This window comes from Prionailurus bengalensis, chromosome D2 (assembly GCF_016509475.1).
Source record: "Prionailurus bengalensis isolate Pbe53 chromosome D2, Fcat_Pben_1.1_paternal_pri, whole genome shotgun sequence".
Classification (NCBI taxonomy): domain Eukaryota; kingdom Metazoa; phylum Chordata; class Mammalia; order Carnivora; family Felidae; genus Prionailurus; species Prionailurus bengalensis.
In genome coordinates, this window is record NC_057351.1 from 20472611 (window position 1) to 20498295 (window position 25685).

Genomic DNA, 25685 nt, shown 5'->3' on the forward strand with positions numbered 1-25685 from the left:
TTCCTCCAGACGCAGGTTTTAGAACACAGGATATTCACCAATAAGTGCCATCTTGCCACATTTCTTGACAAATAATAATTTATCCTCTCCTTAGGGACACCCCTATCTTGACATTTCTCAAACTGCAAGAAGGAGATCCATCTTCATTAATACCTAAGTTGATAATGAGGACATTTCACTTTAAGATACCCAATTATCTTCCACAGATTTGTATCAACTTGCAGTTGTGCCAAGTTTTCTCACAGGTTTATTTTACCTTAAGCTGGTCCTTCTGTTTTATAAGGTTTCAATTAACTAGATTTAGTCATGTTATGGCTAGAAGGATGTGACTAGAAAGGGTAGCACATAGCAATCTGTATGTAAATTGTTACTTTATTGGATAACATTTATGTTTGAAATTGGAAAATCAATAAAAAGGAACTTTAATTTCCAACAAGCATACACACTAAAAAAAAGAAGAGAGAGGGGCAAGCACTGTTTTGATCCTAAGATAGCAACACAACTAAAAGCTGTTCCAAAGAAGCAAATGGCAACAGAGGTCAATAGGCTGTGACCTATACCCATTTTATTTTAAAAACTTTTTCACCTCCACGAAGTGCACTGCAGAAACCTAAATGCCTTTAAAAAGAATGGGCAGACAAATTTAGGGTAACTTGAGGAAGCACATTTCCCATTGTGCTTCCATATCCATCAGGACAGGTACTGTTTTTTACCCCCTTCACTAGCGTCCAGAACAATGCCCAGCACAGAGTAAACATTTAATACCTAGTTGTTGAATGAATTAATGAATGAATGGAGCAAGCTAGACTGCGAAGGCTGAAAGATCAGTGGCTGTCAGTCCTGAAGCACACGTGCTGCCTTTCCAGCCCGCTGGCTGACATCTCATTCCCTCACCTTTCTGGCAGTTTTGAATTCCTGTTTGCCCCTCCTTCAAGATGACCAAAATTCTGTCCCTAAACCCTGCCAGTCCTCAGTTAATCCACACATCTCTCACACGGAAGCAGCTGTTCCTGAGGAATGCTCGGCTGAGCAGGTGGGGGCTGGGTGGGGAGTAGCCCAGGACATTGAACGGAGAAGGCAGCCTTCTGGCTCCGCGAACCCGTATACAAAGGGTCTGGATATTTTTCCAGTCCTTCAAAACAACCAATCTGCTCCCTCTCACCTCCCCAGTGCCAGACGCCCCAGTGCCAACCTGGATACGACTGACACTGACGAGGGAAAAGAAACTAAATCAACCTCACCAGGAGAGAGGGCGAGTCCAGCGTGACGCACCCCCAGCATCCCGCAGTTCCCGCGAGTTCACCTAGCTCAGGGGATTGCCGGGGCTGAGGAGCGAGGGCAGCAGGGGGCGCGTGCGCGTGGAAGGGCGGGGGAAGGGGGGGGGCGCAGGAAGGAGGAGCGCCGCGCGCCAGCAGGTGGGCGCGTCCTCTCACGCGCGTGCGCGCGCCGCGCCTTCACGTTCCCCGCGCGACGCGTCTCCTCCCCGCCGGGAGCGCGCTCCTCTCGCCCTCGCGCCAGGTCCCTCTCAGTCTCTTCGAGCCGCGCACTCTCCGGAGCTCTTGCCACGGCCGTCGCCTCGGCCGCGGCTCTCTAGCCCGGAAGCTCAGCCTCGCCCCTCCGGAGCCGCGTCCCAGGCCTCCTCCCCTCTTTCTGACACTCCCCTTCCCTTTCCCGCCCTTCTCTCCCACCCGGTCCGTCGAGAGAGCCTGGATACGAAGCAGGCGGGCTTGAGAAGGGAGTTGGGAAAATGGAGGTGCCGCGCCTGGATCATACCCTCAACAGCCCCACCAGCCCCTGTGAGGAGGTGATCAAAAACCTCAGCCTGGAGGCCATTCAGCTGTGCGACCGGGACGGTAAGAGCGACGGGGGCTGTGAGGAAAGGGGCCGAGCCCGCGCCTAGGCGCCGCGGCCGCCCCGGCTCTGCTGACCCTGCTCGCCCGGGCTTCACGGTCTTTTGTTGTTCCCCCGTACAAATAAATACAGGTGGGGCTCCCCTCCGCTCATCCGCCCTCTCCTCAGACAGTAGAAACAAAAGGACCCCAGGGCTCTTGCGTTGGCGCGGAAAGTCGCCGTAGTCTCCAGCCGCGGCGCCCCTCGCCGTCTTCGCCCGCCTGGCCCAGCGCCGAGGAGCTGCCCGGGCGAGGGCGCCGTTCCCGCCCGCCGTTCCTGCCCGGGACGAGGCGTTTCCGATCGTGCCGCAGTCCGGGTTTCCAGGGTCTACCGGAACCGTAGGGAAAATGCCCTCTGGATGTTTCTAGCACCCCTTCCTTCCCCTCTCCACCTGCACATGCTAGTTAGCATTTTCAGCCCAGAAACTTACCATTTCCTTTTTAAACCTCTCATCTTAAGACCCCCACCTCCCAAATTCAGGAGTCTTTTTATGCTCTCAAATAGGGATTGGAATGACGGTTTTTTTCAGTGAAGGGGCGCGGGGAAAAAGTGCGTTTCAGCACCAAGGACAGCCACAAGCTTCGTGGTTTGGGGCTGTGATTCAGAAACTCAAAAATCTGTGAAGTGGCATATTATATCTGTTGTGGTACAGAATCTGTGGCGAGTACTCACCATTGTGTCTTGATATTATGTAGCTTATTCTATTGTTAAAGTTGGCAGTCTCCGAAGGAAGTGATTGAACACAGGTTTAAGCGTTAAAGAGATAAGCTAGTACTGTGTTCAATATGGGTAGCTTCTGTGTTATTTGGAGTAGTTGAAGAGTCCGTCTGTGGAACAAAACTTCATTTGTAAAAAAACTCATCTGATTAGTCATTGACCAAATAATTGTAAAATTGGACATCTGACAAAGGAAAAACAATTTACATGTTGTCAAGATGACCCTAAACACTTTTTGGCTATAAATGGAATCCGTTAACAATGTATGCAGACGATGATTTAAAAATATTTTTTTTTGGTCAAGATTATGTAGAGATACTCATGTGGTGACCACAAAGTCATAAAATTTATCAGTATGTAATCCAAATAGAGAGCAGAGGTCTTGTTTCAAAGTCATTTAAATGATAACTTGGTTTGGCATTGGTATACAGTCTAGTTTAGGTCAACTGAACACGGAATTTCTTTTTATTAATAAATTTGGGACACAATAATTGCCCTTTGAAGCCAAAGCCACTTTGAAATAATTTCTGAAAAAGGTGCAGTATGGATAAATAAATACTCTTGCAAAAGCTGTTCATAATTTCTTTATTCTTAGTTCACCGTAGTAATAGTTGCACATATTTATGGCATCTAAACAGAAGTAATCATTTTGGCATTCCACATATAAACTTGCATTATTAGACTATAGAGATTATTTTTAATATACCACATAAGAAATTGTATTGGTTTTAGTTTATGCTTTTGTGAAGTGACTTTTTCTGGTGTTAACCATTGTAAATGTTTTTCCTAGATTGGTTTGATAGAAAACCAAAATAGATTTCATTTTCATTTATTTCAATGATTTATCAAAAGCTTATTACTGTAGTTATTGGAAATAAGCAATTCATGATTGTCCCTCAAGAACACAGTAATCTTAATACTTAAAATTGGATTTGCCACATGTTTCAAAGATAATGGAGAAAATAAAGTTGTTTTTCTTTTTTATGAAGTTTACAAAGTTAGTAATGTAGAGTACAGAAACTAGTGCTACATTTACTGTGGTCTCTTCCATTTTATTTTGGTAATAGTTTTTTAGTTGTTTCAGTTCATATTTATGAATCCTGCAAAATGAACAAATTATGTAACATTTAATTGGGGAGTGCTAGCACTAAGCAGTATCTATGAAAATTACTTATTTACAGGCTTCTAATAATTCAACATAGATTAAATGAATAGGGTTTCATTTTTATTAAATATCTTATATCAACAAATACAAAGAGCTAACTCTTCTATTAAAAGATGTGTAAAAAACTGGGAATAGCTTATGTAGAGATGTTACTAAATGCCTAACTTTATTTTGTGACACTACATGTCAGTTCCAAAATATATAGTTTTTTATGGCAGAAAAATTAAAAAACGTTGCATTAAGTTTGTCAAGCAGACCTTATTTGTCAAATTTTATATTGAGAAAATTTCAGCTAGGTACTATTTACTCCCTTTACTTCCTTTCACTTCCTCTCTGGTGTCATTATTTTACTTTTGTAAATATATAACAGAAAGATTAGGATGTGGCAGAAGATCTGTTACATGCTTAAGTATATAATAAGTGATAAATTTTCATAATTTTACAATCACAGATATACATTTGTCTTATTTGCTCTTTACTTTTTTCTATTCTATTCACAGATGGGAAAAAATGAGCATAACATTAATTTCTTGGAAGTGGAATGAAATAGAATAGGGGAAAATATAGTTTTGTTAAATATATATTTCCTTTTACTCTCTCCACTTATAGATTTTTAAATTTTATAGTGTTTTGCATATTTGGCCAACTAAGAGTTATAACTGCTGGTGAACTGTATGTCTTTATTCTGTTTCCTTGGCTCTTGTATGTTTTTTCTTTCACTTGCTATTTCTTATAAATTAATCTGTTTACATAATTTGCAATAATTTACAATGTTTTCTTTTTTTCCATAGTTTCTCCAACTATCTAACAGTTGGAAGAATATGGAATAGAATCCAAGCAGTCATATAATTGGGTTTTTAAATTAAGCAATAGGGAGGTTCTTCTACACACACGTTATTTCTTTTTTTTTTTTTTTTGAATTTTTTTTTTAACGTTTATTTATTTTTGGGACAGAGAGAGACAGACCATGAACGGGGGAGGGGAAGAGAGAGAGGGAGACACGGAATTGGAAACAGGCTCCAGGCTCCGAGCCATCAGCCCAGAGCCTGACGCGGGCCTCGAACTCACGGACCGCGAGATCGTGACCTGGCTGAAGTCGGACGCTTAACCGACTGCGCCACCCAGGCGCCCCTACACACGTTATTTCATGTGTACTTTTATTCTAGGCATGTGTGCTAGTACATGGTCCCTGTCTAGATGTTACCTGTAGTTCAAAATGAGGATTCTGAATAGACTTCTATTAGGAAACCTCTGAAGATGTGCTGTAGATCTAGTACTTTCTAGAATCTCTGTTGTAAGTAGGAGAGTGTTTCTGTTCCTCCATCTCTGCTGTGCTGAAGTATCCTCCAGTTGATATACATTAATTGTGGATTTTCCAAAGAAATTGAAGGGAAAAAAAAAACATTTACTCAACGGGAAGCATTGATAATATGGGAACCCATTTCCAGTTTGTTTCTTCACATGGATACTTGAGACCTTAATTGACTTGTGATAAGACAGAACAGCCCCCAGCTTCATGCATAGAATTCTACATTACTTCTACTTCTCTTCATTTTTTAAAAATTATGCATATATATGTGTGCATACACACACACACACACACATATATATATATATATATATATATATATATATATATATATATACATAAAAACTTTCTTTCCTTGCTGAAAGGGAAAGATTTATTATATATATGTTGTTTTATGCATTCAAGCTTCCTGCACTCTTGTTATAATAGTAAGGAAGAAAACACAAAATTAATTTGTTGTATAGCACTTAAATCCACCCCCAAGCTTTCCTAGGTTTAACAAGTGTTATTTCCATGATTATTTTCTGACTGCCTAGATATGATTTATGGAGTTTATGATGCTACTCAGCAAAGGAGTACATTTTAAGGAAATTGCACAGAGAGAACCTGACAGATTTCTATGTCTTTGTGTCTGACAATAGTTTTGTGAAGGAAAGGAAAAAAAAGGTTTTCTCTTTTTTACATATTTAAAAAGGTAAATTCCTTTTAATCTTTACTTATATCTATTTAAATTAAAAATAAGCTATGACTTATTTATGCAATTGACATGTGAATTAAACAAATTTTAACTTTGGAAACAAAATAACACAGAAATGCTTAATAGTTAATACAGTGCTGTATTAGATAATCTGTAATGACATTTTCTGAAGCAGACATCTAGGAAGAGTACTTATAACTGTTACCTTTAATAGTACAAGAACATAAGGTAGTCATTGTTCAGTCTCATTGACCTTCATATACCATAGTGGCAATACCATTTTAGAATCAGATGGACCTCTGACAGCGTATTGGCTCTTGACAGACATATTACCTTAGGCAAATTACTTGTTTTTAGCTTTAAGCTCTCTCATGTAAAATGAGTATAATAATGTCAATCCTGTAGGATTGTTAAAATAATTAAATGAAATATTTCATATCATTTCGCAAAATTCTTGACACAAAATAGAGAATAATTATTATTGTAAATGGACTATTCTTCACATAACTTCTTGAGTTGAACTACTGTTATCTATCTATCTATCTATCTATCTATTTATTTATTTAGGTCCAGTGTTTAGATCTTTGTTGTTTTTCATTTCATTAGTGTTTTATTTACTTAGTAAATCCTTCTTATGCCACTTCAACTTTAGGAGTAGACAGTGGAAACTTCTAACTCTGAATTTTAAAAGGATAGTTAATTTTAAAACCACAGTTACAGTACTCTCATTTGCTTATATTTTTCTATCCTATCAGTAATATCCTTGTCAGCCTTAATCCTAAAAGCTCTTTTAGCTTCTACTTCAAACCTGCTGTTTGCTGCATTTCACGTGCTTTGTGACCTTGATATCTGCTTTGAGTAGGTATTTGTATCAGAGCCCTTCTCTGTTCTTGATTTAACATTTTTTTCTTTATGATTATTTTTCTAAGTATGCATATGTACCAGCACATGAGATCTCTGGATTCATTTCTTTGACCCAGATATGACTATAGAGATGCTGTAAATTTTTAATTAGTGAACATGGAACATAACAAAAATAAAATAAAAACTAAAACAGAAAGCTTGAAAGTCATCAGATTGTTAAACCAATTCATATTCTTGGTAGGGGTTCTAATTCATTCCCAGAGAAAACAAGGAAGTTATGAGAGTAAAAAAAGTCACATCAAAGGATATGTGACCAGACTCCCTCCAGTGGTAGAATAACTGATATGTTATAAGTAGTAATACTGGCAACTTGGTTTGTTGCCTAAGTAAGGCAGTCAGAATTTCACTCTATAGAACGCTACCTAGACAACTTCTAAGTCACTTAGTTTTTCACTGCAAGATTTAGGCCCAATCTTGATTTTTTCCTTAATTTATTTAAGTAGAGTTTATTGATTATTTGTATATATTATCCAGGGCTTCAGAAAAACAGCAGTTGCATCAATTACTACAGTAAGGATAATCCTTCAGGTTTCTGGTTTTTCTTCTCTGCCCTTAGTAAATGCATAATTTTAGTTTTTCCTTACAGCATTTGCCTCTTTTTTGGGTTTGTTTTCCATTTCTGTTAAATTTTTCTATAAGAATCAATTTACTGTTAAATTCTGTTTTTACTAGTTGAAAGCATTTGCCTCATTAACACTTTTAAACATAATTTTATTATTACACAGTAGATAAACTGTATTATTAATTATTAAGCAAGCTGTATTTTATATACATACATTTGAGAAGTACAATCAGTATTTGTGGAAGATTTCTAATAGAAATGTATACAAATATTGAAGAATTCTCAACAGGAAAAATAGGCAGCATCCTTATGGAAGGATAGTGAATGGGAAGGGTGTAAAAGAAATGCAAAAATAATTATAAGCTTTGTGATTGAATTTTCAAGCAAAATGAAAAGTGATAAGGAGTAATTTAAGGATTTTAAGTCTGGGAAATCAGAAGAATCATTGACAGGGAACAAAGGAGAAAGGAAATAATATTTAGACATCATGATGACAGTTTTTTAGACCTCAAATTTTAGACCTCCGTGGACATCCAAATATATCCTAATCCCTTTTTCAGGGGCACTTTCGTCACACAAATCATATTCTCAGAGCAGTATTATCTACTGCTTGTTTCAACATGGATGCCCACAAGAGAACCCACCTACATTCTTTTTAGTCTCTTATTTTGCTTGATTCTCACTCTTCAAAGGGCCACCCATAATCCAATGATAGTATTTTGATACCTATTACTAGATAAAAATTAGCCACTTGATACTTTATAGAGGATTGTGAAATAGAGATTTTTGAGTCATCTGTCTAAAGGTAGTTTTGAAGTCATAGAAGACTTTTCAGAGATATTGAACATAAAAGGGAAAAGAGCATTTATGTTAAGACATTTAGAATCTAACAGTAAGCGATTTCCTTGGAAACTTAAACATTTAGTAATTCCTCTTATGTTCTGAGGAAAACAGTTCTAGAAGGAGAAAGAGAATTGTTCATAGAACTATATATTCCACCAGGGGAGACTAGAATTTACGTGGAAAAGGCAAGATTAGGATTTGACTTCAGTTTTAGAGTGACCTCTAATCAGCTTTGTGTCTCACCCCTTAAAGGAAAGGAGTGATTACATGTTGGAGAAGGTCAACTTTGAAACCTAAAGATGAAATAAATCTACATTCCAGGTTTGTTAAAAATGTAGTCAAGAGCTCTGCATTTTTGAAGTTCCTCCACATCTATGTGAGTTGAACAAAAAGCATCATACTCTGAATCATAGTTTTGTGTGTTTACAACTATTCACACCAAGATTGTGGTTCATTTTAAAAGGGCTTCTTTGTGAGAAATTTTGCTTATATGCTGTTTATTTAGTGGTTGTGGCAAATATTATAAATAAATTCTTTTGTTTTCTGTAGCCTGTGAGAGTGTTGCTATCTGATAATAGTATAAAAGGCTTGTAGCTTCCCTAGACATGTGCCATTAAAGATAAAGCACAAACATTTTTTTCAATATCTTTAATGTGATTTTCTTGAAAAACAGTGTCTTTTCTTTTTTAGCTTGAATGATGGTGAATCTGTCAGTATTTAAAATTTTAAAAGCTGATAATACAACAAGAATGACAATTTTTTAATATTATTATATGATAGGTTCTTAATGATTGATTTTAAAGTTATACCTATGATATAGAAGAGGCATCAGCAAGTTACAGTTCTTGGTCCAAATTGAACACCTGGTGCCAGGTTTTGTAAGTAAAATTTTATTGGAACATAGCTATGCCCATTTGTTTAGATATTGTCTGTGGCTGCTTTCTTGCTAGAAAGGCGAGGTAGCTGTGACAGTAGACCATATAGCTTACAAGCCTTAAAATACTTATTATCTGGTCCTTTAGAGGAAACATTTGCCAACTCCTAATGTAGAGTATTGAGAAAATAAATTAATCTTTCTTGGTAGGAATGAAAATATTGAAAGAAGAATTTCTGAAAAAAATTGTATAATCATTTTGATTTTATATGTTACTGGGGTCAGGCAGAGAGCAGTAGAAAGCTGGCTAGCTCTGTATGGAGTCAATCAAAATGGGTAGTGATCTATGCCATTGGGTCTGATAGGCAGTGAAAGAAGCAAGCCCTAATTTTAAGTTAAAATCTAGTCCTCGTATAAATAACTTTAGAAAGAAATACTAGTTATGCATTAATATTTCCAGGTACACTTAACAATTCTATCAATAGATAGGTTTTAGAGTGTCAAAGATAATGATGTGGACTTTGAGAAGTATGGATAGTTATGATGTGTACTACTACAACAGTTGTGTGTACATCATATTCTTACTTGTAAACCAAATTCTCATTGAAAAATGTCAAGGTGTTACTCCTCTTTCTGTCTTTCATAGTCAAATGTAGTGCTTCTAAATCTGTATTTTGGTTTTTATTTTCAATATTCAATCTATCACTGAATGATACTTTATAAAAATATAATAAAAGTAATTATTAGAAAAGTAAAATTTAAAAAGTCCAAAAAAAAGATTCAACAGATATGAAAATCTCTGTCAAATTCCTATTAAAGTTTCCAAATGTTTAATCCTAATTTTTTTTATCTCATCAGAGCCTGGTGAGTAGTTTACAGGCCGTACTTTGAGTATAATAGCTTGAGGACAGTGCCATTCTATTCTTGTTTGATTAATTTTTAGGCACTAAACTTAACCAGTTTGCTTCCTTTTGTTCTTTTATTTACATGTAATTTTTACTGTGTATTTGTACATGTACTCCAACTTTAGGATCTGTGTTAAGAACAGAAAAAAAAAAAGGATCCAAAAATGAATATAACTTGGATCCTGCATTTAAAGGATTCACTGGCATTTAGGGAGACAATAAATTTAAATAGATAAATATAACATGATGATACTATAATAGAGTGTAGAGGAGAAAGTAGGTAATTCTGTCTTGAGTGTCTCAGATGGCTTCACAGAGGAAGCAAAAATTTTTTTCTGGATATTAAAATAAAAATAAAAATTTTCCAGGAGAAGTGGAATAAGGGCATTTCTGATAGAGATAAGAGCATATATAAAGGTGTAAAATCATGTATGTTCTAGCAATATATAACATTTGGTATTGATGGAAAAAAGAAGTGTTTGCTATGAGAAAATAAGCCGAAAACTAGTTAAGGCTACCTAGATTATGCCATGGTTAGGAGTTTGAATTTATCTTGTCTGAAATCTTGTTAATAAATTTCAAAGCTTGTAATTTTTAGAGAACCTTTTTTTTTTAACATTTTGCAGAACTCCAACAAGTAAAAGTAGCTTTTAATTAGTATATATTTATCCTGTAATTTCAAACTTAACAGCATTTTCCCAATAAAGTCAATAAGTGGATATAGTAAGAAATGAAAATTAGCAATTATACATGGAAGTTGCTATTTTATATCGGCCTCAATATCCACTTATGTATTTTATTTTTATTGTATCATGCGTAGGAAATTCTACCTCATAGAAATAAGTAGTGACAAATGCTAATGTTTATAAACTCATTTTGCTTTCTCAGGATACTCTTCAAATAAATTGATCCAGACTAAATAGAAATAGTAAGTTGTTTTTTTTTCAGAGTTGAATCAAAAAGTATATAGTCCTTTTGGAGGGAGGTGATCGAATCTGTTCGTCAGTTCATTTTCTCATTGTTCAGTGAGAAAATAATGTATCTTATAATATTCTGAAATATTTTTGGTAACATTTTTTTTAAAAAGCTTATATCTTTGTGCTGATCTCTTAAAATTTCAGAAGAGTTAAATTTATTTTACTTGCATGATTAATCTTAACTGTAAGGATCAGTTTCATTACTGACAATTCATCTGCATTTATAAACTCGGTAACATTGTGACTATTATCAAATTGAGTTTCTTCAGCTTATTAAATACCTCAATAATCAAATTAGTTTGCTCATTATATTTGAAAGATGTTTATCCAACTTTTTTTTCCTATATTTATTGAAGTATAGTTGATATACAATGTTACATTAGTTTCAGGTATACAACATAGTGATTCCAAAACTGTGTACTTTATGCTATGCTCACCACAAGTGTAGCTACCATCTGTCACTATTCAACGCTATTACAATACCACTGACTATATCTATGCTCTTTGCTGTAGGTTTCATCCCCATGACTTATTCATTCCATAACTGGAAGCCTGTACCTCTCACTTCCCTTTACCCATTTTACACATCCCTATACCCTCCTCTCCTATGGCAACTATCAGTTCTCTGTATTTTGTTTCTGTTTTTTGTTTATTCATTTATTTTTTAATTCCGCATATAAGTGAAGTCATATTGTATTTGCCTTTCTTTGATTTATTTCACTGAGCATTAATTATATCCATGTTGTAGCAAATGGCAAGATCTCATTCTTTATTATGGCTGAGTAATACTCCATTGTATAGGCTTCCATATCTTGGCTATTGTAAATAATGGTAAAATAAACATAGGTGTGCATATGTATATCTTTGTTAGTGCTTTTGATTTCCTTGGGTAAATAGCTAATAGTGGAGTTTCTAGATTGTGTGGTGTTTCTATTTTTAATTTTTATTAAAGTGTTTTTAAATTAATAAAGTATTTCTTTTTTATTTTTAAAATTCATTTTTGGTTTATTTTGTTTTTTTTAGATATAATTTATTGTCAAGTTAGCTAACATATGGAGTATACAGTGTGCTCTTGGCTTTGGGAGTAGATTCCCATGATTCATCACTTAACATACAACACCCAGTGCTCATCCCAACAAGTGCCCTCTTCCATGCCCCATCACCTATGCCCCCCCCATTCATCAGTTTGTTCTCTTATTTAAGTGTCTCTTATGGTTTGGGGCGCCTAGGTGGCTCAGTCAGTTAAGCATCTGACTTTTAATATTGGCTTAGGTCATGATCTCACAGTTTCGTGACTTCAAGCCCCACCTCGGGCTCTGTGCTGACGTCGTGGAACCTGCCTAGGATTCTCTCTCCTCACTCTCTGCCCCTCCCCCACTTAAGCTCTCTGTCTCTCTCTCTGTCTCTCTCTCTCTCTCTCTCTCAATATAAATAAGTAAACATTAAAAAAAAATTTTAAAGTCTTATGGTTTGACTCCCTCTGAGTTTGTAACTAAATTTTTTTCCTTCCCTTCCCCCACGGTCTTCTGTTAAGTTTCTCAAATTCCATATATGAGTGAGAACATATGATATCTGTCTTTCTTTGACTGACTTACCTTACTTAGCATAATACCCTTCAGCTCCATCCATGTTGTTTTAAATGGCAAGATTTCATTTTTCTCATTGCCAAGTAGTATTCCATTGTGTGTGTGTGTGTGTGTATGTGTGTGTAATATACACATTCAAAGCAATCACAATCAAAATAGCACCAGCATTCTCCTCAGAGTATTTCTTGTTTCTTTTGAAACATATCTTTTTTCAAGATAGTCACCTAAGTTTGGTATGAAAGATAAATTTTGAAATTTTTTATTCATAGCATTATAATTAGCTCAGAAAGAAACTCCTTCAATTTAAACCATGGTCTATATGCGATTACTTAAAACTATTTTGAAATATCTTAATATCCAGTTCTTATTAATAAACAATTACTACTTAGTAAAGTTGGCAATAGCTTTTACGGGAGCTACCATTCCTGAGATTTAAAAAATTTTATCTCTACTCCTTAATAGAGGTGTCTCAATATTTCTGACAATTTAGTTTATGATGTGTTAAAAACCTGATTTAGACATTAAAATTTTCTTCCTCATTGTGTGTTGTTTTAGCATTCTTAAATTTATCTGTTTGAGAAACTTCTACAAAAGTAAGTGGAAAGATCTGCCACATTCATATTCTCATTCAGTTAAATTGGAAGGATTTATCTCTGCATTTTAAGACATGTACCAATGTTTTATTCTAGTTTTTTGATAACAGTTTACTAATTTAACATATTTGTTACAATGTCAAAAATGCAAGATTTAATAAGCCTAAGTAAAAATCTGTTGGCTGTGATTAAACTGGAAGTGAGAGATATAAAAAAGGAGCTGTTGGTGATGACTAAATTTGCTAATTGGGAGATTTGATGTATTTTGATACCAGTAAATAAAGTAGCTTGTTAGTTGGAAGAAATGTGAAGTAGAGCCTTAATAACAAATAAAGCTTTTTCTGGACAACTTAGGTTGCCTGTGTAATACCTAGATGGAGATGACCAGAAGGCTGTTAGAAATGTCCATCTGTGTCTCATAGGCAGGGATTTTGAGGATAAAGATGAAAGTTTGGTAGTCCTTTTCAAGATGGTTTTCTGTTCCTCCTATTTGTCCTTTATTAGGTTTTCTTTACTTCACCCTGTAGTCAATCTTTGGATCCATGTCAAATTGTTCAGCTGCTCAGTAGAATAAGTAAATTTGAATGCTGGTGTCTTTTATGTGGGGTCTAAAAGGAGCATTTGAAAATTAATTACTTTTGATATAATTAAATTTGGCTTGGGTGTGGTTATTTCAGGCAGTTGACATGGAAGAAACACAATTGGCCTAAACTCTGTACTTGATAGATTTCCCCTTATTTTGACTGGAAAGGGAATAAGTATATGATTTTCTGTGTTTACTGTGGAAATATACTGGATTAATTTTTCCCTCTTTGGCAACATAGGCTTTAGTGCATAAAATAAATTAACTGTTGGGAATTCAAATTAGCAGAAAAATAATGACACTGGAGCCCAAAGATAAACTAAAATTTTCACCAAAGGTATTTCTAAGGCTTTCGTACTGAATGTATATTTCTAAGATTTTCTTTTGACTTTGAATCCACTAATTTTAATGTTCTCTAGGGTTTTTATTGAATGGCTAGCCTAAATAGAACATGGTCTTTCTTACACTTAATTTTTTTTGGCTGATTCTTTGTGTTTAAACTTAGATAAGCCTGATATTTTAATAAATATAATTTTTGTATAACTTTTTCAAACTGTGATAGGCTGAGGGTTGAGAATATTTATATATTGTTCTTTTCTGTTACAATTCACTGTATCCAATATTAATTTCCATGAAGCTTGATATACCTTTTTTGGTTGTTTTTTTAGTGATTTAAAAAAAAAAGAAAACATAATCACTAAAGAATGGTGGTTCTGGGATTTGCTGTTTATGCTACTTGTTTTGCTAAAAGCTTTCCTCATTTAAATTCCAGTTACACAGTTTACAGTGATAAAATTCAAGGTCAAAATAGTGATAAATATTCCAAAAACAATCTAACCACCTCTACCAGAATTTTTATTCTGCACCATGTATTTTAAAAGTGTATCTTCATCTGCATGAATATTTCTGAGAGCTTCACAAATATTTCAAAAGCTTCGTATGGTCAACAATGAACTTTTTCTTCTCTGTACTAATAATTAGAATATTTCTTCCAGCTTTTTGCCTGTATTATTAATACTTTACAACTTTAGCTATCTAACATACAAAATCCTCTTGGTTTCATTATAATGTATTAATATTTTAATGAAAATCTTAAATATATTTCCCTGGATACATGCATGATGCTATTTAGCACAAATAATGTATGTGTGTGTGTTTTATTTACTTATTTTAATTGCACTTTAAAACACAGAAATGCTATCCTTTAAGCCTGACATGAAATCTAAACTCACAAAACACATTAATCAAAGAATAATTATTTTCTCTACAGTAGGGTTTCTCTGTCGTTTCTCTAGTTTCTTATAATTGTTTCCTTCAGAAGAATTTGACAGAAAGGCAAAATGGCACTGAAATGTAATATAAACTAAATTGTCTTGAATCATGGTTTCTTAAATTATCTATGAAAATTTTATCTATGAAAGTATATATTAGACACTGGAAATTCAGATATTTTTAGCTTCATCTATTTGTAGGTAATTTCAAAGGTAGCTAAATTGTAATTGTGCTGACAAATTTCAAAAGCACTCAGAATGCTGTACTTGTATCATTTACCTAGGAGTTTGCAAAGCTTGTCCAGCTTTCTGTCAACATTTCTGTATTTCTTTTCTTTGAGCACACAAGTCTCTTATGAAATGTTAAAAGCACTGTTTTTAATTTTTTTAATTTTTATTTTTTTTAATTTTTTTTAATGTTTATTTATTTTTGACAGAGAGACAGAGCATGAGCAGGGGAGGGGCAGAGAGAGAGGGAGACACAGAATCTGAAACAGGCTCCAGGCTCTGAGCTGTCAGCACAGAGCCCGACGCGGGGCTCGAACTCACACTCACAGACTGCGAGATCATGACCCAGGCGCCCCAAAAGCACTGTTTTTAAGTAAAACGTGACTCTTAAGAAAGCTAGGTGTGATAGTGTAAGAAAAGAGAAAGGAAAAAAAAATTTTACCCAGAATTGTTTTTGTCAGATTAAAATGTAGTTTTGTAAAATGTTTGCACTAGGTAATGTTATTATACTAACAGTATAAGGTATCATAATTTATTTTAGTACCAGAATTCATTTTAATTGCTTTTAAAATTTTTATTGTCTTGTATTATCACTGAGGGTCTGCACATGACTGATTTTCATTTTTCTGTTGTACTGTACTACTTTTTTGGGGGGAAATTATGCACTTTACTTTTATAATGTAAGAACTTTCAAAAGTTTTATGTAAATACCATGGGTATATTGTGTATGAACCCCAGAGTAATAGAACTTCTATTAATACTTATTTTTATCTCAGCTAAAAAAAGAAAAAAATGCTTAATCATATATATATATATATATATATATATATATATATATATATAGACAGACAGATTAATTTCAGGTATATCAAACTGTCATGTATACTGAATGTGCTGGAGATACCTTTATATAATTGGTATATGGAATTGAGAAATGAAAAATATTAGTATTGGGTGCCTGGGTGACTCAGTCAGTTAACTGTCTGACTCTTAATTTTGGCTCAGGTCATGGTCTCACTGTGGGTTCAAACTCTGCCTTGGGCTCTGTGCTATGTTGGCATTGGGCCTGCTTGGAATTCTCTCCCCCTCTCTCTCTGCCCCTGTCCCACTCCTGCTCTCTCTCTCTCTCTCTTTCTCAAAATAAATGAATTAACTTAAAAAAAATGAGTTGGGATGAGCACTGGGTATTGTATAGAAACCAATTTGACGGGGCGCCTGGGTGGCGCAGTCAGTTAAGCGTCCGACTTCAGCCAGGTCACGAGCTCGTGGTCCGGGAGTTCGAGCCCCGCGTCAGGCTCTGGGCTGATGGCCCTCCCCCGTTCATGCTCTGTCTCTCTCTGTCCCAAAAATAAATAAACGTTGAAAAAAAATAAAAAAGAAACCAATTTGACAATAAATTTCATGTTAAAAAATAATAATTAAAAGAAATGAAAAATATTAGTGTTTCGTAAGACACGGTGTACTTTTTCCATTCTGATATACGTATTCTATTGTGATATCTTTTCCTATGTGACACCCTTAAAACAAGGTATCTAGATCAAATTCAGAGCTGGTTGTTTGAACTGCTATATCACAAAATATTAAGCCAAGATTATCAAAATAAAATCACATATTCATATATATCTTTTACTAATAAGTAAAAATAAATTATTTTAAATTATATATTTTATGTTTTTATTTTTCCAGTATATAATACTCATAACATATCAGTAAGGTTGTATGTATATATAATTTCTAAAGAGTTGACTGCAATTATATACATTCTCAACATTTTTGTATATAGGGGCACAAGATCAAAAAACTTTTAACAACAAATTTTTATTCTATTTTTACACATCTTGCTTTGTACAACAAGCCATATCTGTAATAAATGAATCCACCCAACATTCAGGGGTGGATATTATTATATCACATAATTATATACTCTTTATTAAATGTTTATTCATTTTTGAGTGACAGAGAGAGATAGAGCATGAATGGCGGCAGGGCAGAGAATGAGGGAGACGCAGAATTCAAAGCAGGCTCCAGGCTCTGAGCTGTCAGCACAGAGCCGAACGTGGGGCTCAAACTGTGGACCATGAGAACATGACCTGAGTTGAAATCAGACACTTAACTGACTGAGCCACCCAGTCGTCCCTATATACTCTTTCTTTAGCATCAAAAACATTTCTGAAACATATTTTTTAATAAGATGTAATTAGCATAACACTATATTAGTTTCAGTTATTCAAGGTAATGATTTGATATTTGTATATATTGCAAAATGATGGCCATAGTAAGTCCAGTTAACATTCATCACCATACATAGTTATACATGTTTTTCTCCTGATGAGAATCTTCAGGATCCACACTCATGCTACTTTCAAATATGCAGTACAGTAGTATTAAGTATGGTCACCATGATGGACATTCTATTCCATGACTTACTCATTTTATAACTGGAAATGTATACTTTTTGACCCCCTTCACCCATTTTTCCACCCCACTCCATTCCACCCCACTGCCTCAGGAAACCACCAGCTCATTTTTTTTTTTTTTTGATTATACGTATGTCGTTTGTCTTTCTCTGTCTGACTTATTTCACTAGTGTAATGCCCTTAAGGTCCATCCATGTTCTCACCAATGGCAAGATTTCATTATTTTTTTATGTCTGAGTAATTATTCATATATATATATATATATATATATATATATATATATCACATTTTGTTTGTTTATTGGGTTGTTTCCATGTCTTAGCTGTCATAAATAATGCTGAAATGAACATGGAGGTGCAATATCCTTTTGAATTAACCTTTTTGTTTCTTCAGATAAACTACCAGAGGTGAAACTGCTGGATCATATGGTACTTCTATTTTTAATTTTCGGGGGAACCTCCATATTGTTTTCCATAGTGATTGCACCAATTTACATTGCCACCAACAGTGCCATCCAGGTGCCCCTCTGCTCAGTTTTAATCAGATTATTTTTTTTCTAGTAAGTTGTGTGGGTTCTTTATATATTTTGAATATTAACCCCTTATCAGATATATGATTTGCAAACCTTTCCTTTCATTCAGTAGGTTTTGTTTTTTCATATTGTTGATGATGATTTTCTTTGCTGTACAGAAGCTTTTTAGTTTGATGTAGTCCCATTTGTTTATTTTTGCTTTTATTACTTTTGCTTTTAGCGTCAAATCCAAAAGATCATCACCAAGACCAGTATCAGGAAGCTTACTGACTATGTTTTATTTAGAGTTTTATGGTTTCAGATCTTCCATTCAAGTATTTAATCCATTTTGAGTTACTTTTTGTGTGACATAGGTTAGTGAAACTGTCCTTTTCCTGTTGTATGTTCTTGAAACCTTTTTCACAAATCAATTGAACATATATGTGCAGTTTTATTTCTGACCTCTCTATTCTGTTCTATTGATCTTTGTGTCAGTATTAGTGCCAATACCATACTGTTTTGATGATTATAGCTTTGAAATGTAGTTTGAAATCAGGAGTGTGGTGTCTCTAGCTATGTTCTTTATCAAGATTACTTTGGTTATTTGGGATCTTTTTGGTTCCATACGAATTTAAGGATCATTTTTGCTATTTCTGTAAAAATGCCATTGGAATTTTGATAAGGATTGCATTAAACCTACAGATTACTGTGGGGAATATGAACATTTTAACAATTTTAATTAAGCCTTTCAATCTATGAACATAGAAAATCTTTCCATTTGTGTCTTCAGTTTCTTTCATCAATGTTTTATAAAATTCAGCATATTTCACCTTAATTAAGTTCATTTTAGGTATTTTATTCTTCTTTGATACAATTGTATCTTAATTGTTTTCTTATTTCCTCTTTCTGCTATCTTGTTATTAGTGTATAGAAATGCAATCTATACTGATTTTGCATCCTGCAGTTTACTGAATTTAGTTCTAACTTTTTTTTTTAATAGAGTCTAGCATTTTCTATGTCACTCCATCTGAAAATAGTGATAGTTTCACTTCTTCCTTTCCAATTTAGGTGACTTTATTTTTCTTGACTAATTGCTCTTGATAGACTGTCCAATATTATTTTGAGTAAGTATGGTGAGAGTAAGGCATCTTCTTTTGTTCCCAATCTTAGAGGAAAAGCTTTTATCTTTTCCCTATTAAGTATGATGTTAGCTTTGGGTTTGTCATAGATGGCCTTTATTATGTTGAGAAAAATTCCCTGTGTTCCAACTTAGTTGTTCATTTTGTCATGAATGAATGTCAAGTTTTGTGAAACACTTTTTATGCATCTTTGAGATGATTGTATGATTTTTATCATTTGTTTGGTAAATATGGTATACCGTATTAATTTGTAGGTGTTGAACCATCCTTGTGTCCTTGGAATAAATCCCACTTAATCACAGCATGTGATTATTTTAATGTATTGTTGAATTTGGTGTGGTAACATTCTCTTCAGGATTTTGTATCTATGTTCATTAGGGATATTGGTCTGTAATTTTCTTTGCTTGTGGGATAGTCGCTTGGTTCTAGTATTAGGGTAATACAGACCTTGTGAAATGACTTAGAAGTCTTCTCTCCCATTTTTTTGGGAAGAGTTTAAGAAGGATTGGTATTAATCTTCTTTGTTTTGTAGAATTTACCAGTGAAGCTTCTGGTCCTGGACTGTTGTTTTTTGGGCAGTTTTTGATTACTCATTCAATCTCTTTACTAATAATCACCCTGTTCAGATTTTCTATTTCTCATGATACAGTCTTGGTAAGTTACATATTGCTAGGAATTTATCCATTTTTTCTAGAATGTCCAATTTGTTGGCATGTAATTTTTCATAATAGTCCCTTAGGATCCTTTATTTTTCTATAGTATCAGTTATAACATCTCCTTGTTAAGTTCTGATTTTACTTATTTGTGTCCTCTTTTTTTCCCTTGGTGAGTCTAGTTAAAGGTTTATCAGTTTTGTTTTTCTTATCAATGAACAAGTTTCATTGATCCTTTCTATTGTCTTTTAGCGTGTATTTTATTTATTCCTGCTTTAGTCTATACTTCCTGCTACTAACTTTGGTCTTCATTTGTTCTTTTTTTTTAGTTTCTTGAAATGTAAAGTTAGGTTATTTATCTGAAATTGTTCTCGTTTTTTGATATAGACGTTATCACTATGAATTTCTCTCTTAGAACTGCTTTTGCTGTATCCCATAAGTTTTGGCTATGTTGTATTTCTATTTTCATTTGTCTCAAAGTATTTTTTTATTTTTATTTCTTCCTTGTTTCATTGGAAGTTCAGTAGCATGTTGTTTAATTTCCATATATTTGTAAATTCTCTGTTTTCTTTCTTTTTTTTTTTTTTTGGTAATTGATTTCTAGTTTCATATCCTTGTGGCCAGAAAAGATACTTGATATGATTTCAGTCCTCTTAAATTTATTAAGACTTTTTTTTTTGTGGCCTAACATATGATCTATACTGGAGAATGTGTACTTCAGAAGAATGCGTATTCTGTTGTTTTGGGATGGAATGTTTTGTTTACATCTGTTAAGCCCACCTGGTCTAATATGTCTTTTCAGCCCTATGTTTTCCTTATTGATTTTCTGTCTTGATTATCTATCTATTGATGTAAGTGGGGTATTAAATTCCCCTACTATAATTGTATTGCTGTCTATTGATATTTGACATGTATATAGACCTCTATGTTAGGTGCATTTTTAAATACAAATGTTATATACCCTTGTTGGACTGACCTCTTTATGTAATGCCTTTGTTTGTCTACTATTGCAGTCTAGTTTTTGAAGTCTAGTTTTTGAAGCCTTGCCCCTCACACCAAAGCCCTAGTACAAGCTAATTGGTCTCTTTAATAGAAAGGCTGGGGTGTTTTAGGCTGCTGTCTTTGCAGTGCCCTGAGGGTGGTAGCCTGACAAGAACTGTTTCTGATTGTTACAATCCTATGGAACTCAAGAACACAAACTTCAGGTAAACGCAGGCAAGTAAGGGGCATCCTCTGGTGGCAACTGCACAAACCAGGTCCCAGATTTAGAAACCATGGTACCAAATGTATGTAGAAGTTTGTCTCTGGGAGAAAAGTTTGCCTCTGGGAGATAGTGGCAGTCTGTTGGAGTGCAGCCAGGGGAGAGTGCAGAGATAACTCCTGCCCTCTGAGGTCCCTGGAAGGATTACTGTCAGCTCTTAGATATGTGTTTAATTAGAAATCCACCCCTCAGGCATATTTATTATGATAAGCTAATAGGCCACTCTCACTGAAAGACTGAGCTGCTGTCTCTGTTGACTCTTGCTGTGGGTGATAGCCACTTATAAACTCTTTGTCTTTTGGTTACAGTCCTGTGGGACTTGAAGGCCACCAGAGCCAGGCAATGTATAGGTTTCCCCTGGTGGCAGCCATAAACATTGGCATGCCAGACAGGGTATATTAAGCTTACTTGGAGGGAGATACTGGTGAGCTGGAGCAAGGCAGCAGGAAGGCACAAATATATCTATCAGCCTCTATTCCTTGAAAACAGCTCCACAGGCTCCTAGTTGTATGCCAAATCAGAAGAAGCCTGCCTCTCAGGCCAAAGCTCCTGGACAAGCAAGTAGGCTTCTTTCACAGAAAGACTGGGGGTGTGTTTTAGTTTGCTATCTGTGTGGTGCTATGGGGGTTGTAGTCTGCCAAGAACTATCTCTCTATTTGTTAACAGTCCCATGGGACTGTTTCCCCGCTTTTGGCCTCCAGACCAAGCAATCAAGTGGTATCAGGGCAGCAGCTGCAAAAACAGGTGCATGTAATGGTTCCCCCGTAAGAGATACTGACACTCTGGAGCACAGCAGAGGGAGAGTACAAAGATGGCACACACCAACTGGAATGAGACACAGGGAGAGTATAGATCACACCTTCCAGGAAAAAGGAAAAGAAAAAAGATGGTGCTCACCAGCTAGTACGTGAAGATGGTAGCTGCTGGCTGGAGTGAGACATAAGGGAGAGCATAAAGATGGTACCTCTAAGAAAAGAGGGGGAAAAAAAGCCAAAAAAAAAAAAAGCCTACCACTGAAAAAAGAAAAAAGATGGCACTCACTGGTTAGAGTAAGGCAGAGGGAGAGTGTGAAGATGGTGACTGTGTGCCAGGAGGACCCTTGATGTGTGCTGAATTAGATTTTTGCCTCAGGCCAACACTTTAAGATTAGCAGGTAAGCCTCATTCACCTAAAGTCTGGGTGCCTGCCTATTGGCTACCTTTGTGCTGAGCCCTTGGGTGGGTGAGTCGGGGTGTGTGAGCCCTATAAGAGTCATTTCTCAAATTGTTATAGCCTTGTGGATATCGTGGATGTGAGCCCCATTGGTTTTCAAAGCTCTAAGTTTTGAGTTTTCTCTTAATTGTGGGTCGCAGCTCTGGGGAATGGGGTTTATGGTGAGATTGCTTTCCAGCCTCTCCTACTTGCTTTAATGTGGCCTTCTCTCCTTTGCCTAATGCATAGAAGTTGCTCAGACAGTTTTTTTTTTTTTCCCAGAGCAATTTGTTCCGTATTTAACTGCAGATTTGGCGTGTCTATAGGAGGAAGTAAGCTTTGGATCATTCTATGTTGCCATCTTGAACTGGAACTTTAAATGTATTTTCTAAACATGATTCTGTGTGAAGCAATTTAGATGAATTCTCCTGGTAAAAAAAAATCTCATGTGTTTGAAATCTCAGGTTAGGTGCTTGTCACAGAATTAAAACAATGCTTCAAATTTAGAAACATCTTGCTCTCCACTTCTCCCAATAATAATCCTCCTGTTTTCCAAAAGATATTATCATTATCATCATAACTCCCAGACATTGACCTTTAGAGGCATTCCATATATAAAATCTTAAGAAAGTATCCCATGAGTCCTTTCTCTTCATTGGTCTAATCTGATTTTATCTCATAACTTTATAACAGAATAGTTTGAGAATCTACATCACTAACCTCTATCTTTCTTGCAGTGATATCTTATTCTTGACCCAAAAATAATCTTTTTGACAATAGGTTTTCAGTATCTGTTTACTCTGCTGAGGAACCCTAATTCAAGTGCAGTATATTTGCAGACTTTCATGAAGCTTATTGTAACCTTTCCTCTTTTTGAGTCATTTGGTTTTGACATCTGTCACCCTATTGTTCACCAGGCTTACCTGGCTGACTAGTCAACTGTACTTTTTTCTTCTACAGTCCATATGTTTTCCTTTCAAAATCTCACTAAGTATGAAGTGAACTGCTTTACCATGTGCAAGTTGTTGTACCACGCTGCCAGGGCCATCATTTCCTTACCTTCATTCTTCTCTTTCATTTTTCCCATGTCTTTTTCAATTATGGCTATGCTATCAGGTTGATTTGCCTTTTGCTAATACTACTTCTGTAAGAGTATATATACTGAATCCTCCAAGAATTGAAGGTTCTGCTTTCCTTTAAATTATGCTTGGGGCTCCTGAGTGGCTCAGTCGGTTAAGCGTCTGACTTTGGCTCAAGTCATGATCTCATGGTTCACAAGTTCAAGCCCCACATCCGGCTCTGTGCTGACAGCTCAGAGCCTGCAGCCTGCTTCAGATTCTGCCTCCTCCTCTCTCTGCCCCTCCCCCGCTCATGCTCTGTCTCTCTCCTTCAGAAATAAATAAACATTAAAAAAATAACATTGTGCTTAAAGCACAGTTACCCCTTCCTTTAATTTTTTATCCTATTTCCAGAATTCTTTTGTGCTCCTCTGGCACATTTTTATATTTATTACTTTTATCCAAAGTCAAATAGAGTTGCATTTGAAGAATAGGATCTATATATCTGCCTTCTCATTTTGATAGGTGCCTGGCCATATTTGGCTATAATATGATGATTTTAAGGAATCAGAATGTCACAAACCTTTCCTCATTCTAGTTTCAGCCTTTCAATAATGAAATGTGAAACTAAATTGAAAAACGTATTAATGATTTATCAAAGTTATAAATTGAAAAGAAATCTGGGCCTTGATATTTTTAAAGTTATAAATATATTTGAAACCTTATTTGAATATTAAAGGTTTGTCATTTATTTTTTATTCATCTAACAGAAATATGTACGAATATCTCCTGACTTGAGGGGCGATGAGGAGAGTCAGGGGAATAAAGTGCAATAATTTGAAGGATGAGTAGAAATTAGGAAAGCAAAACAAAAAGGCAAAAATCTCTGGAGATAGTGGTAGGGAGGGAAAAAGAGATGAGATAGGCAGTAATAGTCCAAGTATGAGGAATCAACAGAGGCTTAGTAGGCTTAGTAGGGTTAGTAGTGGCCACTGAGAGTAAGAATGGGAGTTAGTAGAGATTAGGTCAGAGAGAAAAATATGCCAGATCTTGAAGGGCCAATTTAAAAAGTAATCCCATGTTAACCTTATCACATGGTTAGCCACAGAAGGATTTAAGGAATGCAAATAATATCATCTTCACATGAGTGGTTAACGAGAATTTAAGCAACTGTTGTTCACATAATTAAATCAAAATAACTTTTGCTTAATGACTTGGGTAGTTCAGTGTGTGTGTGTGTGTGTGTGTGTGTGTGTGTGTCCGTCCATGCGTGCGCACACGTGTGAGTGTGTTGTGTGTTTCGTTGTTCGGAATACTACCTTACTTTTATACCACTTTGGTATTTTTGATTAATGCCTTAGGTAATTTAGAGGTGTGTGTGTGTTTTCTTGTTCCCAAAACTACCTTACTTATATACCATTTTGTTGTTCTTACTGCTTAAGTAGTGTTACATTTTATCACCAGAATTAAGGAAGCAGAATTTTAGAGTTAGGAAGCAGAATTAAGGAAGCAGAATGCCTTAATAGTTCTCTATTTCAAACTTTCCATTTTTCAGATGAGAAGATCAAGGATCACAGAAGTTGAATAACCTCTCTAATGCTATATAGCTAATAAATCAGAGTCAGGAATTGTACCAGCTTTGTGTAATGCCAGTGTTCTTAACGGATATATCATCCTACAACATAAAATCAGTAATATGTATAATTCAGACATGTATAATAAGTACAGGTAATTTACAAAGTCAAGATCACGTTAACATAAACTGCAATACATATATTTCAACTTTTATAGAATGTAGAGATTACTATATAGATCATAGATCATGGTCAATTACTTAGTTAGCTACATGTACCAATTCCTTTCTATTGACTAGAAAGAGAACAAAAGAGGCCTAATGGTTTCATTGTTGTTATAGAAATCTATATCAAGGTCAAATCCCATGAAAAGTCTTCATTTGGCTATGGAACATACAGGGTTTATAGAAAGTATAAAGGGTTTATGCCATAAACCCAGTTTCTGAAAAACTATAATAAGAGCTACCAGGAAGTAAAACAAGTCATAAAATATGCTCTCAGGATATACAAATACAAAATTTAAAATATTCTAGCTTGCTAGGAGACTGGACCTTAAATTAACATTAAAATATTATGAAAATTGATGACTATGCTGCCATTTAAATTGCATGTTACTTTTAGGATACATGGGAAATTCGTAACCATTCTAAATAATCTAAGTGGTTACAATGTTAAAAGTCATATTTTATTATATTGTGTGTTTAGGTGTGATGGTTTTTACCAGATCCCTTTTTTTATGGATGCTTTGAATTTTTCT

The 25685-nt window shown here is 35.2% G+C and overlaps 1 protein-coding gene across 2 annotated transcripts in view; it reads left to right on the forward strand.

Annotated features, from left to right (window-relative positions):
• The first annotated feature begins 1436 nt into the window (after window positions 1-1436).
• Window positions 1437-25685, forward strand: part of PHYHIPL (phytanoyl-CoA 2-hydroxylase interacting protein like) — an 88376-nt gene continuing 64127 nt past the window's right edge. The window contains exon 1 of one of the 2 annotated variants that reach the window (XM_043596384.1): window positions 1437-1853. In XM_043596384.1, coding sequence (XP_043452319.1) covers window positions 1748-1853 — 106 coding nt within the window. In that variant the 5' untranslated portion in view covers window positions 1437-1747. Of the gene's footprint in view, window positions 1854-8276; window positions 8429-25685 lie in introns of those variants that run through there. The other variant, XM_043596385.1, reaches the window with a different exon arrangement.